The sequence below is a fragment of the Aquarana catesbeiana genome, linkage group LG02 (genome assembly GCF_042186555.1).
Source record: "Aquarana catesbeiana isolate 2022-GZ linkage group LG02, ASM4218655v1, whole genome shotgun sequence".
Classification (NCBI taxonomy): domain Eukaryota; kingdom Metazoa; phylum Chordata; class Amphibia; order Anura; family Ranidae; genus Aquarana; species Aquarana catesbeiana.
This window is the reverse complement of record NC_133325.1, coordinates 502,147,725-502,161,764: the sequence shown is the minus strand read 5'-3', so window position 1 is coordinate 502,161,764 and position 14,040 is coordinate 502,147,725. Positions and strand designations below refer to the sequence as shown.

The 14,040-nt window shown below is 45.9% G+C and overlaps 1 protein-coding gene across 1 annotated transcript in view; it reads right to left on the bottom strand.

Moving 5' to 3' along the window:
* The window catches only part of WDR77 (WD repeat domain 77), a 42,183-nt gene that overhangs the window by 24,544 nt on the left and 3,599 nt on the right, over nt 1–14,040 (bottom strand). Inside the window, exons 3-5 of the mRNA XM_073615748.1 lie at nt 4,663–4,804; nt 3,845–3,894; nt 1,064–1,134 (exon numbers count right to left, since the gene is read on the bottom strand). Coding sequence (XP_073471849.1) covers nt 1,064–1,134; nt 3,845–3,894; nt 4,663–4,804 — 263 coding nt within the window. The remainder of the gene's footprint in view (nt 1–1,063; nt 1,135–3,844; nt 3,895–4,662; nt 4,805–14,040) is intronic.

Sequence of the window (14,040 nt, the reverse complement as noted above, 5' to 3'; positions counted from 1 at the left end):
ATTTGTTGCCTGGCTAATGTCTGCAACTGGTAACAAGCTGGTAGGTGCAAATCCACCTACTGTGGCCATTTAAATAAATTTCTGCAAAGGCCTAGACTCATAAGGTGTGCACTACTGCCTGCTCATACAAGTTTTTTATGGCACTACACAAAGACTAAGGTCACATGGAGTGTTCTTACTCATAAGTGTTAAAGTGGTTGTAAAGGCTCAAGGTTTTGCATGAATGGTAAGAAGGTAAAAAAAACTTCTGTGTGAAGCTGCTGCTGCTGCGCCCCCCCCCCAGAACTTGCCTGAACCTCATCTCGACTGGCTTTCCCGGGTCTCTTCCTTCTCATTGGCTGAGACAGCAGCAGCCATCGGCTCCCGCTACTGTCAATCACAGTCAGGGAGCGCGATACAGGGCCGTGCCAATCTCCATGTGTGAATAGACACATGGAGCAGCGGCTTGTTGTGGGGGCACTCAGCAGGAGGGAGGGACCAGGAGGGGTAACCGAGGAGAGGAGGATTGGGGCGGTTCTATGCAAAACTATTACACAGAGCACGTAAATATGACATGTTTGTTATTTAAAAAGAAACAAAAAGCTGCCTTTTATATCACTTAAAGGGGACTACACACAGACAACGCTAAGATTTAAATTGTTGATATAACTGGCAGATGGGACGTGTTAGGTGTTGGCTGAATATTGGGCTACACACTGGATGACAAATTGTGCGTGTTTGTGTGGCAAGCTGTTGAGATCTGGATAGTACTGGCTAAAGGGGTTCAAAAGCCATAAAGGGCAGTTGGTGCTAAAGTTGTTTGAGCAGCAGGGACAGTAAGACATGGAGTGATGGTGCCTAAACATATAGGCATTTCATATGGACAGGAGGCATATTCGATATTTATGGGTGAAGATCCACTTGAAAGAAATCAACAGTGTTGGTCCATTTGAAATGCAGAGTAAGGCAAAAAACAAAAAAAAAAAAACAAAAAAAAAACAAAACACAACACTACAGCAAATTTTCTTTATAAGTTTCATATCAGCATGTGTAGCCTGCAGCTATAATGAAAAACAATCCTTACCTCACTGCAGGAAAGAAATATTGTATCTTTTCCAGGGCAGGTGGAGACACAGTTGACAAAGCTGGAATGTGCTAAAAAAATAAATAAACAAAATGGCTACATTTCCACACACATAATGCACAATGACGTTTTAGAAGACAGCCAGTAATTGCAAATCACATATACATTTCAGCTCAGTGTAACCCCTGGTAGTATGTCAAACTTGGATGGTTTATGTAGTTTAGAGAGAAAAAAACAGTCAAGACTGGTTCTTTGAAAGTAAGGCGACTCCCCCCTCTTAAAGTGGATAAAGTTAATTTTGGTTAAACTAAGAAAGGGTTATAACTCGGGTCAATCTTTTATTTGCCATCTGTGACCCCGTGGGGAGATTTCCTGTCCCATAGCCATAGCAAGAGAGTGGGAGGAAATCCCTCCAAAGTGAGGGAATCGCGTGTTGTCACCAGAACTAGTACCCCTAGTGGAGGATTTACCCTCTATTACTGTACTGTTCTGGGGACAACCCAATTTTCTTTTTTCATTTTTGATGAGAAATGTAAACACGACAGAGCGAGTAAATCTTCCTAACCCATTATACTTTAAACTGTTATAAAAGTGCAACCTTACACTTTTAGGAATAGTTATGTGCTGTTACATAAAGCCAAACTCAAGGCAGAGTGCATAAAACGAAACATTTATGCAACTCTGCAGTAATTAAGAACCCCCCCCTCGAATGATTGCAGGCATAAAAAAAAAAAAAAAACCCTAGCAGAATTCCTTCCTTACTTACCTAAAGCTCAGGCAAGTGACAGTCGGGTCCTGAGACTTCTCTTCTAGTCACAGGCAATGGGTCCTCCTGGACCCCGTCACTGCTTGTGTGATGTGGACACTTCCAGCAACAGGGTCCTCTCATCACTTCAGAGACAGAGAAAGTAGGAAGTCAAGGGATTGGTCCCCCAGGAGATGAGCGAGGTAAAGTGGCTCCTCCCCGATGCACTTTATACATAGGGGAAACTGGGACTTACAGTTAGTGCACCACAGGATGGGGGGCATTTTACTGCATTCACAGGCACAGGCAAAACATTGTGTTTTATAGTGGATATAAAGGCTTTGTTTAAAGAAAAAAAAAAACATTGTATACTTAGTTGCTCTGTGCAACAGTTTTGCACAGAGCAGCCCTGAACCTCTGGGGTCCCTGATTGGTGCTTTCTGCTCCTTCTCTTCTGGGTCTGCCCTCTAGCAAGCTGCTTGCCATGGGGGCAGAAGTGCTTGAGCGTGTGTCCATAGACACTCACAGCCCGGCTTAGCCCTGCTCACAGGCTTGATTAGCAGAAGCCATAGGCTCCCGCTGCTTCCACTGTGTCCTATGCATGCATGGAGAGAGGAGAAAGCCGCTACAGACATGCACAGTGCTGGATCGAGCAAGGACTCAGGTTTTTTGGGCCAAGTGCATAAGGTTCAAGTGACATTTTTTAATTTAATGTAGTGAATACATGCAGGTAAAAATGTTAGGACTTTGGAACCACTTTAAAAATGATTATGTATCAGAAAAAATAAAAATATAAAAAGGAATGCCTATCCAATAGAGGTTTGGTGCTCGATAGTATAAACAGAAAAATCAGTGCTACAACCCATACACCACATAGATAGCAGAGTTCCCAGGTGCTCGAACCACAGTCGCTGGCTGAGTAGAGCAATATGGAAAAAATGATCTGCACTCCGAATTTCTTAATTTTATTGAATAGCCACAGTGAACAAACGCAGATTAAGTCAGTTGACGCGTTCCAGCCTATAAGGCCTTAGTCATAACCACATTACAGACATAAAAATTTGAAATAAAATAGTAGCTCTAAAGATCACAGGGTCCACCCATTGATTGTCTTAATTGACTGCAGGCAATTATCCAAAAAAGAATCAGGTGCAATACATGTAGGGTGATCCATGTGTATGCCGCTAATTTTTACACACCTTGTAGTGATAATATGCACATGCATACACGTATAGAAATATGCAAAGAAAGCACACCATAAAATTTAAAAAAATTAAATAAAAAAGGTGAAAAAAAAAAAAAAAAAACCACGAGAGAGAGGGAGAGAGAGATTCTTAATGTAAGTGCAAGTCCAGATCCCACCTCAGGTTTAACCCCTGGGGCGATCTAGTTTTTAATCTAAAAATACACCATGCTTCTCTCCCCAGTAGCCTTCTCTCCCTGTCACCTCCTCTGGGTGACTGAGACAACCGTACTATTCCTCTGAAGCGAAGTTTAGGTATGGAAATTTGTTTTACTACTTGGGCAAATGTAATTATGTATGTGCCATATTTGTGGCATTCACTCCTACAGCGATTGTCGCCAGCTTCCATGTCCCAAGCCAAGCGACCGCCCAGCTGCCTTTTAAAACACATGGGATCGATTGCTTGGCACAGCTGTCATTCAGGGAACACTTTACAATTTCTCAATTAATGCAAAGCATTCTCTGATTGTGCAGGTTGGAGAGGCAGCGCGGTGATGTCTCGATCTCCATCTTGTCCAATGAGTAAATGCAAAGTGCTCTCTGAATAGCGCTTGTGTCGAGAAAGTGACCTCCTGTGTTCAGCAAGCAGCAGGGAAGGCACTCAGCAAGAGACCCAAAAGCTAGCGGTAAACACCCTAGTGGCAGTGCTCACAACAGGGATCCCACAGATATGGCACATACACATACTTACTGGTCCAAGGTGGACCTATTTACCTATGTAAAAATTGCCATACCGAAAAATCTGCTTCAAAACCAGACCAACAGAGGGAAATGCACAAATAATTGTACTCACCTTTATAGGAATTCAAGGGAGTTTTCTGAGTAAGATCCCAAACCTTTACACTAAAATACAAATAAAGGTTATTACAAACAGGATACAGACATCAGACAGTCAAAATGTAAACTAAAGGAGCAATCCACAAAAAATTAGGTATCAGTTCTTCTGGTAGGCCAAAACCTCAATCTACAATCTGATTGTACAATCTCATTCATATATTTATTAAAACTAAGTAATATATGAGGACAATCCTATACAATACAATCATTTTAAAGCCAATTACACAGGCCCTTACATGACATAGTTGTTGGTAGAGCACAATCAGATTATATAGTGTATAACCAGATTAAAGTCGTCCGTAGACTGTTCAAATCTTGGCTTAGCCGGGACCATGTATGCATTGATCAACTTGGGTACAACCAGCCTGTCTGACTTTTAGCTATAGCCACGAATAATCACAGTGTAGTCTCCAAGCCGGGGCGACTCCCCCCAACCAACCATGGTTGCAGGAAAGAATATCGCTCCATCTATGGCCGGCTTTAGAGACACTATTGGAGACATCATCCTGCTAGATTGAGCAGCAGGGTTCTCACCCAATTTGGAGTTTAAAAATGTCCCCTCTCCTACTTTTGAATTTTCTATAGTAAAGTGAAAAAAATAACCCAACAGGGAGAATGGGACGCTACAATATTGGTCTTGTGTGAGCAAGCCTGGGAACTCAAGCACTGATCTCACCACAAAAGTCTGGAAGAGGTATATGAAACTGTAAGAAAAAGAACGCTTCCTCACTTTTGGATGGACTGACTCTTTAAACTCAATTGTTTAGTGCAAACCTGAAGTCTTTGCTCCCACTAATAGCCTGGGAACCATCAGTGAAGACACTCAGAGATGTGACGATATCATCATGTTCATATTTGGTGAATTTATTAACAAGTAGAGATTCATTATCCAGCAACTCCCATAGCTCCACTGCACCTGCCAAGATAAAAAGAATCCAAATACATGGTTTTATTACAAGAAAAGAGGCAATTCGAACAACTTAAAAGGAAACGTTCACTTTTTTAGAATTTTTTTTTATAAAGGCGCATTCTTTTGCAGGAAAAAAATGTGCATTATTTTTTCCTGCAAGAGACTGGAAACCATTGTATCCATGAACAGTGGATCAGGGATGCAAGGCCTGGCTTCTGCAGAAAAGCCCTGCAGTTTTTAGCCTGTACCTGCATACGGGTTGTCAGATTGCAAGCTGCAGGGCTTGTGAATGAACTAAAAGAATGCTCATCAGCTCCCTTGCACTTCATTCAGAACTACAAGCCACCAGTCATAGTCAGGTTGAAAAAAAGTCCATCTAGTATAACCTAGTGAAAAAACAAAACAAAACACACACACCACATACAATCCCATATACACAATCCTATACCCACAGTTGATCCAGAGGAAGGCAAAAAAAAAAAAAAGCAGCAAAGCATGATCCAATTTGCTCCAACGGGGGGGGGGGGAATCGACGTTACTTACCGGTAACGTTTTTTCCAAGAGTCTTTCAGGACAGCACACTTGAGCAGGGCCGGTACAAGGCAGGGGCGGGAGGGGCCACTGCCCTGGGCGGAGTGTGGGAGGGGGCGCCAAAACACTGGAGCATCATGCTTTGTCTCACCCTCTGTGATGCTAATTCTGTCCAAAAGCAGAGACTTGAGAATGTGCCCATACCTGCTGCAGGCTTCCACGGACAGGCCAGAGACACTCTCCGGGGCACAGATCCCTGACAGGCTGGGCGGCCGGATCGGACAGTGAGAGCTCCTCTACAGGTGGGCGGAGCAGACTGAAGATAAGAAGCGCTGCCTGTTTTCCTCTCCCTAAAAGCAGGGGGATTCGTCAGTACACTGAGAGCGGGGGAGGGCTTGCCTGTCTTAATGCACAGGCACTTCTGCAAACTGCCCAGGGGTCCTTGGTGCATGGGGGAGGGCTTTGAAGTTTCCTCCCCGCAGTTTCTGGCAGTGGTGGTAACAGTTTCACTTTGGCTGTCTCTTTTGCTACAGTACAACAGTACAGGTGAGTTCTGTTATCTGTCTCTCTGATGTCTGATGTCTCTGATGTCTGCAATGCTCTCTCCCCCTCCCTGGCATCTTCCTCCCCTCCCCCAGTCACTATCCGGCTGTCCAGCTCCCTGTCATCCTCACACAGATCCATTCATCTTTGCCTGTCACACACTGCTACTCTCAGATGGTTGTTATCTCTCCCCCCTCCCTTCTCTGTCTTTTCCTCTGCAGACACTTCACCTTCACACAGGTGTGTGTCCCAGGATCTACAAACATTACAAATGGCAGGAATCTCCCACCTTGCACCCCCCAACACACTGTCTCTTTACTAGTCAATAGAGATCACTCCCGCTCCCCTCCCTGCCAGACAGCCCATTTACTTTTTTTATACTCTGGCTATTTCTTACCAGCTGAGAGTATGCCCCATGCCCACCTCTGATTATTCCTCTCCAGTCCCCTTGATAGCCATCTATCTACCCTCCCCCCCCCCTTCCCTTCCCCCCTGCCAGCACAAATCCTCCTCCTTTTTTATCCCTATACAGACCAGCATTCCCCCAGTCTCATTCCAGTTCTTCTCTACCCATCCCCCATCTCATACCCAGCCCCACTTTTACCCCCCTTCCTCTTTCTCCCCTACACCATGGTTCTCATCCCCACCCCATTTTTTTCAGGGCTTAAGGAAGAACCCCGAGGTGGAGCATCTTACTACTGCTGCTTGTGTGGGTGAGATGTGTACTGTGTACTGCGCCAATCCCTGCTGATCCCTCTTCTCCTATTCATCCCATGTGATTGGTGCAGTACACATCCCACCCGCACAAGCAGCAGCAGTAGTAAGATGCTCCCCCTCGGGATCCTTCTTTAACCCCTGCAAAGCACCAAAAGAGAGCCAGAAACTCTGAAGGGGAAGGAAGAGGGGAGTTGTCATTCCTGTTGTATATTTAGCCCAGTGACAGCCTGCCAGAATAGATAGGATCTGTGACATCAGCTTCCCTGCACAGCTCTGCTTCAGGAGACCATATCTGTATTCTACATTACTGCCCCTATACTGTCCCCCTCCTGCTCCCCCTGTACTTTTTCCTCCTAACCCCACCATACTGTACCTTCCTGCCCACCAACCCCCATACTGTACCCTCCTGCCCCCCCTGTACTGTGCTATCCTGCCCCCTCCCCCCATACTGTACCCTCCTGCCCCCCCTGTACTGTGCTATCCTGCCCCCTCCCCCCATACTGTACCCTCCTGCCCCCCCTGTACTGTGCTATCCTGCCCCCTCCCCCCATACTGTACCCTCCTGCCCCCCCTGTACTGTGCTATCCTGCCCCCTCCCCCCATACTGTACCCTCCTGCCCCCCCTGTACTGTGCTATCCTGCCCCCTCCCCCCATACTGTACCCTCCTGCCCCCCCTGTACTGTGCTATCCTGCCCCCTCCCCCCATACTGTACCCTCCTGCCCCCCCCTGTACTGTGCTATCCTGCCCCCTCCCCCCATACTGTACCCTCCTGCCGCCACTGTACTGTGCTATCCTGCCCCCTCCCCCCATACTGTACCCTCCTGCCCCCCCTGTACTGTGCTATCCTGCCCCCCCTGTACTGTGCTATCCTGCCCCCTCCCCCCACACTGTACCCTCCTGTTCCTCTGCAAGTTTATAAGTTTTGTTTTTGTGCATGCTAATAATAATTTTTGTGGTGGTGTATGGTTAGCAAAAATATTGTTTTGATATTTTTTAGGGGTGCCCTGTCAGGTAGGCGGTACGGGGCCCCATGATTTCTAACAGCAGCCCTGAATGCAGCCCAAATCCAGCAAAGTAAAAAAGTCCACCATTTCAATGCTGGGGGAAAACTTGTACTTGCTCCAGCCAGCTGCAGTGCTCTCCTCCCTCCACCCAAAGCCTTAGCATCATCATACAATACAAGAACATTAACCCTGTATGATATGATGAAGCTGGAGTGTGACCGCAGCCAATCACAATTCACCCAGGAGATCCACAGGACCAGTCACAGCACTGGGAGAGCATACTGGAGCAAGGAATAAGGTAAAGCTGGGTAAGCACAGATCAGAATTCATTCAGTTTAGCAGGGACCAGCTAAATTTTGATCTATGTATGACCTTGCCTGTTAGAAGCCGCCCCATCAGATCAGCTTCTGTAGAATGGGATTGCTAGAAAACCTTGTTCGACCAGCGGCTTGCAGCCAATCAGCTGCAGCATTGATCAATGTATTCTGACAGGAAATTCCGATGGTCAAGAACACGGAGACGTACAACACTACGATGAGCTGAGAAAAATGAAGTACAATGATTCCGGGCATGCGTCAGATTGATTCCGAGCATGTGCAGCACTTTTGTGCGTCGGAAATGGCTACACACGGTCGGAATTTCCAACAAGAACTTTTGTTGTCGTAAAAATTGAGAACCTGCTCTCAAACATTTGTTGATGGAAATTCCAACAGCAAATGTCCGATGAAGCATACACATGGTAGGAATATCCAGCCAAAAGCTCACATCCAACATTTGTTGATGGAAATTCCGATCGTGTGTACGCGGCATTAGTGTTTTTTTTTCATTCAGCCCAATGGCTGAATGAAAAAAAAAAAAACCTATGGATGTGTGCCAGTTTAGGTGCTTTTATCTTAATCCTCTGCTCCTAGAATAAAATGTTTGCCCTGGGCGCTGGATGACCTTGTCCCGGCACTGCACTTGAGACCTTGGCTCCTCCCTTCTTAGGAAACACCGCTTCCACCAGACTTTTAAGTCGCCCCTTCCCTCTAGCCCGTCAGTCTTTGCACGAGAACCTCCGGCCAGTCTAGGGAGACATAAGAACACATCATAACATTTATATTCCTGATGCTTTCACGTCCTAGTGGCAAGACAATATTCGGGTGGGTACCGGTGCTGTCCTGAAAGACTCTTGGAAAAAACGTTACCGTAAGTAACTTCGATTTTCCCTCTTTCGTCTTTCAGGACAGCACACTTGAGAGGATAAACGAGCACTTACCCTAGGGTGGGACTACTGCCTGCAGAACTTTACGCCCAAAAGCCTGGTCCTGGGCAGACAATAAGTCCAGTCTGTAGTGCTTAACGAAAGTATTAAAACTTGACCACATTGCTGCTCTGCAGATCTGATCGGGTGTAGCACCAGCCCACTCTGCTTGTTACGTTGCCATAGCCCTAGTGGAATTAGCCCTAATACCTTCCGGAACTTCCACCCGCTTTGCTATATAGGCTTGACTGATAGCCAATCTTAGCCATCTGGCTATAGTGTGTCTAGAGGCTTTGGAACCCATCCTTGCCCCTGAAAAGGAAACAAAAAAGGAGACAAAGGAAACAAAAAAGGAGTCGGATTTCTTAAACTGCTCCATAACCTCCAGGTACCTTAATGCACATCTTCTGACATCTAACTTGTGGAAGACCTGTTCCTTCACAGGATTACAGCAAAAAGTGGGTAAACAAATTTCCTGGCTTCTATGAAATTCCGAAACCACCTTTGGAAAAAAGGCCGGATCGGTTTTAAAAATAATCCTATCCAGAAAAACTTGAAAGAAAGGTGCCCTCCTAGAGAGGGCTTGTAGCTCACTGACCCTCCTTGCAGTAGTGATGGCTACTAAGAAAACCGTCTTGAGGGTTAAAAACTTCACCATACAAGACTCAATAGGTTCAAAAGGGCCCTCTGTAAGGGCCTGTAGTACTAAGGATAGATCCCATACCGGAAAGGGGCGAGAGCTGACTGGTCTCTGCCTTCTTAAAGCTCTGAAAAACCTGGATATCCAGGGATTCACTGCTAGCTGTTGTTCAAGGAATACACTTAAAGCCGACACCTGACTTTTGAGGGTACTAAGTGCCAACCCCTTATCTGCCCCACTCTGTAGGAACTCTAGCACTGCTACTGGACTGCGAACACTAAATAAGCTCTCTGCGCACAAAGAACTGAATTTCTTCCAGACTTCCAAATAGATTCTGCGCGTCTCCTCTTTCCTAGAATTCAGAAGAGTTGGGCCTTGACAGAGTAGATCTTCCCTGACCGGTAGAATCCAGGGTGGTTCCACCGCCAGTTTCCTTAGGACCGAGAACCATGGCCTCCTGGGCCAGTGTGGAGCTATCAGGATCGTGTCCTCTAACTGGAATTTTCTCAAGACCGCAGGCAACAGAACCAGAGGGGGGAAGGCATAGCATTTGGCAAAATGCCAGCTCTGAGACAGAGCGTCCACCCCTATCGCCCCGTCCCAGCGGTTCAGGGAGAAAAAGGAGGGGGCCGTCGTGTTATCCCCTGAAGTGAAAAGGTCCACACATGGGATCCCCCATTTCCCGACAATCATCCTGTAGATGACTTGATTGAGGACCCAAACGCTTTCCCTCAACTTCCTCTGGCTGAGGAAGTCTGCTCTCTGGTTTAATTCCCCCTTCAGGTGAACCGCCGATCTCCTTACGATCTCTAAAATAAACTGATTGGAGGTAACAGACTCCCACTGTGGGAGGAAGGCCGCCAGTCTTCCTCCCACCGGGGTTAACCCGTCATTGGGGCTTTCGGGGTTGTTCAGGAGGGTGAAAAATCGCCCCCCCGCGCCCTCTGCCCTTGTTGGTCCAGACTTTTTCCCTAGACTCTGCTCTTGGAAAATTAGACTTCCTTTGTGAGCGAGTCTTCCTTTTAGGCTGTTCTCCCAACTTTTTCTTCAAGGGGAAGGCCTTCTTTTTATCAGCCGTTCGATCAAGAACCGCCTCCAGATCTGGACCGAACAGCAAGTCCCCTGTGAAAGGGACTCCGCAAAGCTTGATTTTTGAAGCATTGTCCCCCTGCCAGGTCTTTAACCAAAGGGCTCGCCCGGCTGAGTTGGCCAAGGCAGAGGATCTAGCAGACATGCGGACCGATTCTGCTGAGGCGTCAGCAATGTATGCAATCCCCTTCAAGAGCATTGGGAAGGAGGAGAGAATCGTCTTAGCAGTCCCAGCTTCAATATGAGCTTTTATGTGTGTTAGCCAGTGCTCCATGTTACATGCCACCACTGTGACGGCCATGGCAGGCTTAAGGTTGTCTAGAGAGGAATTCCAGGACTTTCTAAGTAGAGAATCCATCCGTTTGTCAATGGGATCTGTCAGCACCCCCATATCTTCAAACGCCAAGTCTGTTTTTCTGGATACCTGAGAGAAGGCTGCATCCAGTCTAGGTGACTTGTTCCATACAGCAGCTTCATCCCCTGAAAAAGGGAATCTGCGCTTTAATGCTCTAGAAAAGAAAGGTTTCCTTTCTGGGTCCCGCCATTCCCTTTTAATGGTATCTACTAGGACCTCATGCACCGGAAAGACCCTTTTCTTCTGCTTTCCAAGACCCACGTACATTCGGTCATGTAGAGACAGAGATTTTTTCTCCTCCTGGATACCTAGGGTGGTGTGGACTGCTCCCAAAAGCTCCTCCACCTCCTCCAAGGAGAGTTTATATTGGGAGGTTCTGGAGGATTCGCCATCCACCTTCTCTCCCTCTGATTCGCCTGAGGAATGTGAGGATGCACCATCCGATTCATCCTCTAAAGCCTCTCTGGAAACCCCCGGTAATTCCTCACTGACTGAGGGACCTGAAGGACCAGGTGCGACCTCTTGCTGTGCTGGCAGAGGACCTACTGGGGGCTGTATAGGCTGAAAATTTTCAAACAATGCTTTGAAAGATTGAAAAGTGCTGGAAAGCTCCTTAACAGAAGCTGCCAGGTCAGAGCTCTGTTCCATAGAGTGTTCCTTAACTAAGCCTTCAATGCATTTAATGCACAAAACCTTCCCCCAGGACTCTCCTAAAGTACTTCTACATGATGGGCACTTTCTTTTGGACACATGTGAGGGTTTGGTCTTTTCCGCGGGTTTGTCCTGAAATGACAAAACAAGCGCCAGCATCAGCAACAGTTTTTAAAAGAAAACAAAAAACTATGTAACCAACACCAGGAGTGCACCCCCCAGGACCAACCACCACCAGGGTCCCAGACGTGCCTCTCCTCCCCTCTGACCACTAAGAGGGGGGTTTACATGTGAGCTAAGTGGAAATAAGGTAAGGAAACACCACCGCAGGGTTCCACTTACCTTAGTGTGGCTGGTGCTGGAGTCACCCGGCACAGAGCGGGAACCATACGTCTCGTACATCCCTTTGGCCAGGGGAGTGGTCCGCCTCAGAATGCTTCTCTGGCTGACACTACAGCCTTAATGGAGCCCGCACCAGTCGTTGCGCCATTCATTTATCCGTCCCGCGGCCAGAACCGGAAGCCACGGTCCGAACGGAAGTGCCCTCCCCGTCGGAAATGACGTCGCCCGTCATCCGACTCAGCGTTGCTCCATGCTGACTCTCAGAGTCAGGGGGATCTGGACAGTTCCGCATCGCCCTCCCCAGGCAGCGGAGAAACAAACTCCCAGGCCTCCACATTCCCCAAGGGAGGACAGGGAGTGTAATGCCACAGCAGGTAACCAGACTCCCCATCCGTGCTGCTGTGAATGAGAGACCCCTGTCTCTCCTTTCCACAATCGTACCGGCCTCAGCCTCACCAGCTGATATGGCCCAGGTTCCTAAGCGATGTCTCCCTCCTGGAGGAAACACCAAAACTGACGGGCTAGAGGGAAGGGGCGACTTAAAAGTCTGGTGGAGGCAGTGTTTCCTAAGAAGGGAGGAGCTAAGGTCTCTCAAGTGTGCTGTCCTGAAAGACGAAAGAGGGAAAATTCCTTCCTGATTAGCAATCGGATATTCCCTGGATCAACTTTACCTATAAATGTTAGTATTCAGTGATATTATGTACAATACAACTGTATGATTGAATCGGTTCTGATATCGCTGTTTTACTAACCTGACAGCTTATTATTCTAAATAGGAAATCTACATTTTGTTTGCAAATATTACAGATTCTAACTACCAGCAAGAATAAGTCCTTACATTTAAAGAGAACCTGTCATTTCAGATCCATCATGGCAGCGGGCATTCACTCACCTACTGCCGCCACGTACCTCAGCTTGTGGTGTCACTGCCGCATCACCAGCCGTCCCATTAAACTGAATGGGACTGTCGGTGAGTCAACAGTGGGACAGAGATGACAGTTGCTCTTTAAAAATGATGATTTAAATCAAATCCACCCTGCTGTGAAGAAACCTTTCCACATTTGGAGATTAAATCTCTTTTCCTCCAGACATAACCTTGTCCTCTGTGATGACTTTAAAGTGAATAACTTAGGGCTGCAACTAACGATTATTTTCATAATCGATTAGTTGGCCGATTAATCGATTATTCGGTTAATAACCTTTAAGAAAAAGTGTGGTGTATAATTTAGTTAATGTGTGCAACTTTAAAAAAAAGGTAATTTATTCTTAAATATCTCTATACAGTGGTAAATATAAATAACCAACTATATGGTTAGGGAGCAAAATATCGAATCCACTCTGAGAATAACAGACAGAAGAGATATACTGTATATACTATAAGAGGAGATAGATATAATGTATAAACTATTAGAGGAGAGATATACTGTATATACTATTAGAGGAGATATACTGTATATACTATTAGAGGAGATATACTGTAAAAACTATTAGAGGCGATATACTGTATATACTATTAGAGGATATATACTGTATATACTATTAAAGGGTGAATCTGGTAAATATCATCAGACTCAGTGATCAGATTTTTTTTATTAAAAACAAAAACAATGTCTTCCTTCAAAAAAAATGTAATTTTAAGAACTTCGTTCTTTCATTCAGTGAATGTACAAAGATTTTTCGTCTGAATATTCTCATCTGAAAATTGATCCATGTGGCCAGCATAAGGCTTGGTACACACCTATGCAGATTGCTTTTCATCTGTTTCTGCAGTGCTTTTTGCTGTGCGTTTTGATTTTTGTGCACGTGATTTTGCTGCGATTTGCGTTTTTGCATTTTTTTTTGGCCAATTTGTTGTTGGGCAGATTAAAAAACACAAATTGCTGCAAAAACGCATTCCATGCTTTTCTGCAGCTTCTCTATTGAAGTATATTGAACCAAAAAAAGCACCATTATGCGTGAATGTGTCCCATAGGAAACCATGTGAATGAACTGTAGTGCGTTTCTGCAAAAAAGCACCAAAAAACACATAGATGTGAACCAGGTCTAAGATGTTTAGTAACATAGTGGGGTGAAAAAAACTAAAATTAGCCCTTTATAGTACAAAAAAAGCAGATAATCACTACTG